Raw genomic sequence first — 3,642 nt, 5'->3', positions numbered from 1 at the left:
TTCGTTATATTTAAACAAAATGATAGGAAAGAGTGGTGCTCGCTACTTTTCTAGCCAATTATAGTTCAAGTTTCAGAATTATTTGGTATCGTAATAGGGTGGAAGATAACCTGTGAAATTAGCTAAAGCCATGTGTTTATCAACAAAGTATTTTGTTGTTTATTTTAATCAACTTAAATAGTGAATTTCACTACACAAATAAATAAATTAAATTATGACAATGTAAATAAGATAAAAGAAACTTGGAAAATGATTATTTATTTCACAACTCTCAATAATTAAATCAAAGTTCTCCCCAACACTTCACGCTCTTGCCTTTTTATTGAGGCCAAGTAAAAAGGGGAAAATCTAACCAACCCACAAAAGGCAAAAAAGAAAAGAAAAACAATAAACACTACAACAAAATATAGAGTGGTTGAAAGTAAAAAAGTAAAAAAAAAAAAGGCTGACTTATAAAGAGGTTAAAAAGTAAAAGACATGATTTGACCCATTTTGAGGCACGTCTCTCTCATTGTTCCTCACATTACAATCACCACCCACGCACCCACCCACCATCCATTCACTGATAATTCACCATGTGAGGGGAAGGGAAAAGGGGGGTGGGGTACCCGAGTTGACTCAGTTACTTCCCTGAGTTGACTCACAACAACTCGGCATCACCGGCCGCCTTGAGCCGCCACGCGGAGGTGGCGATGAGTGGCCGAGTATGCCAACCCAACATCAAACACCCATCGTTCTCTTCAACTCTGTAACCATCGCCGCCCGCAAACAACGCCAACAGCATACTCGCTTGCTTAAACGCATTCGAACCGAGATGAACCGGATCGAACCCGGCCGAGTTCATCCTAACTCGCCACTGACTCAGCGTCTCGTGCCGCTCAACTCGGTCCACACCTTCACAAGCCACCACGTTACAAATCTGTCTCCCTAAATACACCTCAGACATAACCAAATCTTGATTGTTAACAATCGGCTGAGTCAACCCAGTAGACGATGATGATACTGAACTCTCTAACGAATCAAACATTGTTGAATAATAATGTAATGCCTCGTTAAACCTGTCCAAAAAAACACTAGCGTTATGATTCGCTTCTTGTTCAACAATCGTCACGATTTTCGGGTTCATTTGTTTGATCGAATTCAACACTTTTTCTACAGCCCCAGGTCTTGCTAATAATCTGTGTAGCTCAAAAACTGAATTAACAGCCACCACTTCTGTTTCAGTACTTGACCGTAAATCAAGAATCTCAGCATCAAGATCAGCTAATGAGTTTGTTACAAATCCTCGAAATTCAAATTCGACCCCGATAGTTTCAGCTAATTGCGCTAACTTCCACCCAACTTGTTGCAAAGCGTCAGTATTATCAGGCTGTGGAGGTCCAATTCCAGTAAGCCTAAATGCTGGTGGCCCACCTGGACGTAAAGCTAAAGCTTGAATAAGTGCTGGCCATTGCATCCCTTGTTTTAAACTGAAATCAATCACATGAACTTTATTGCAATTTGTAAAAGCTTCAAGAATTGCTTGATTTGCAGTAAAATGAGCAAATTTGAGATATGGACATGTTTCGTAAAAGTGCATCTGTAACACATCAGTATAAGATGATTCAATTGAATCTTGTGGGTAAATTTTGTAAATTCTTCGAGCTAATGCTTCAGCGAAATAAGTTGCAACTTTTCTCATAGCACCAGATTGTGAAACAGCAAGAATTCCAATGTGTCTAACAAGCGCATCAGCTACATTAAGATTCTCTTGTTGAACTGCTTCAGCACACGCCATTAATGTGTGCACAAGTCGAACACCAGTTTCTTGTGAATCTACAAGTACAACTGGCCTTGTTGTTGCATCTGCTGTTAGTGGTACACAAGATCTCTGTCTTTTATTACTTTCTGTTGCAAACACAGCTCCCCCTGGAATTGCTCTCAAATCGTCATCAGAAATAATTCTGTTTTGCTCATTAATGGTAATACTACTAGAAGATGCACCATCACCCGGAGATACACATAAATCTTTTTCTCCAATACTACCAATCATGTCGAAATTAGAGGGAACTGAAGTGTTGTTGAGCTCAGATAACATGCTTTGTACCCAACCAGAAAGATCAGAAGGATTTTTATGAACTGTATCAGTAGAAAGATGAGAAATTCCATCTTCTAATGTTGTACACATAGCCATCTCAAGTTGTTCAAGTTTTTGTGCTACTTCAGCCATATCTGAAGATTTAACCTTATAGCCCAAAACAGCTAAAAGCTCATCCATTCCAGCATCTGGTTGTTCTTCTTCAAAAATCTTAGATTTACCAGAAGAAGAACCATCTTGGGATTTTTCTCTATCACGATCTCTCTTCATTTTCTTGGGATTTTCTCTAATGGTGTTTCTTTTTTTTTTCTTCTTTTTTTTTGTGGGATTTTTTTTCAGATTATTGGGTTTGTGTGACAAGTGCTGAATTTTGACAAGGAATTGGTTTTCAAGAAAGTTGGATGATTTTTCATGTGGGATGATGAATGGAGGAGTTTGAAGAAGAAAAAAGTCTGATTTTTTTGCTTGGTTTTTTGTATCAACTTTCAGATTTTTGGGGACTGCTTTGTTTCCTTTTGTTTTGAATATTTTTTTTTTATTTTTGGGAGTTGTGAGATTGAGAAGAGTAGTAAGAGGAGAAGTGCTCGTGAAGAGGGCGCGAGCTCCAAGAGAGGAACAGGAGGGGAACTGGAGAAGATAAGGATGAGAAGAGGCTAGCAATAATAAGGGCTTTATTTTTCTTTTTTGACACCATTTATTAAATATAGATGTAAATTACTTTTATGTCTTCTTTTATGAGGTCCTGTAAACTATTATTGGGATAAAAAGTGGTGGAAATTTTTTACGAAAAGAATTTTGGGAAAAGTTTGTTAACCATTTTCACAATCATAGAAACTTCTACTTAATATTTAAATACTTTTAAACAACATTGTCAAATCATAAGGATCTATTATGTGAAGTCTTATCTTACATCTCTGCAAAAGACTATTTATTTCATATAAATATGATAATTTTTATAATTTAATAGGTCACAAAAGAAATAATATAATCTTATATTTAGAAAACATTTTAACTTTTAACTACTTAATTTTTCTTTAATACTTTTATGTTAACAATAAAAATATTATGATATATTTAAAATCATAAATATATCTTTAGTGTGGGTAAAAAATCTTTTTTTTCTTCTTTAATTTTGTGCCTGGGCAATTACTGCTATGTGAAATGAGAAGAAGAGAGGAAAGAATTTTTCTTTTCGTTTTTTATGTAAACCAAAAAATATTTTTTCAAATAAAAAAAAATCACCTAAATTATTCGTAGAGGTGTACCTACTCGCATGACGAGCGCTTGGGTTAAGTATAAATGGATGATCTAATCAAGGGGGCCACAAATTCTCTGGTGCTTAAGACACAGTAGTAAAGGTGAACCCATGAGCTCTGTCTCTGATGTGGAAGTATACATGAACCTTGGTACATGGGTAGAGGTGGAAGTTGAGTTACGTGTTTGGTCGAACTTAATAATTTTTTTAATACTTGAACTCAATAATATATTTGTCTTAAAAATTTATTTAGTATATATAAATAATAATTTAAAATTTATTTATTAATATTTTAAGTCACTATTTTAAA

The 3,642-nt window shown here is 35.4% G+C and overlaps 1 protein-coding gene across 1 annotated transcript; it reads right to left on the bottom strand.

The window, feature by feature from the left end:
* Positions 1 to 242: 242 nt before the first annotated feature.
* On the bottom strand, positions 243 to 2,744 carry LOC104243290 (DELLA protein GAI-like). The gene has a single exon (XM_009798469.2). It carries the CDS (start codon positions 2,345 to 2,347, stop codon positions 641 to 643), a length of 1,707 nt encoding a protein of 568 aa, XP_009796771.2. The 5' UTR covers positions 2,348 to 2,744; the 3' UTR covers positions 243 to 640.
* Positions 2,745 to 3,642: the final 898 nt, after the last annotated feature.

The sequence above is a fragment of the Nicotiana sylvestris genome, chromosome 5 (assembly GCF_000393655.2).
Source record: "Nicotiana sylvestris chromosome 5, ASM39365v2, whole genome shotgun sequence".
In the NCBI taxonomy this organism is placed as follows: Eukaryota; Viridiplantae; Streptophyta; class Magnoliopsida; order Solanales; family Solanaceae; genus Nicotiana; species Nicotiana sylvestris.
This window is presented reverse-complemented; position numbering and strand designations above follow the sequence as displayed.

What these genes read in the sequence shown, in the direction of transcription:
- LOC104243290 (XM_009798469.2), bottom strand. Translation starts at nt 2,347, where the DNA reads ATGAAGAGAGATCGTGATAGAGAAAAATCCCAAGATGGTTCTTCTTCT.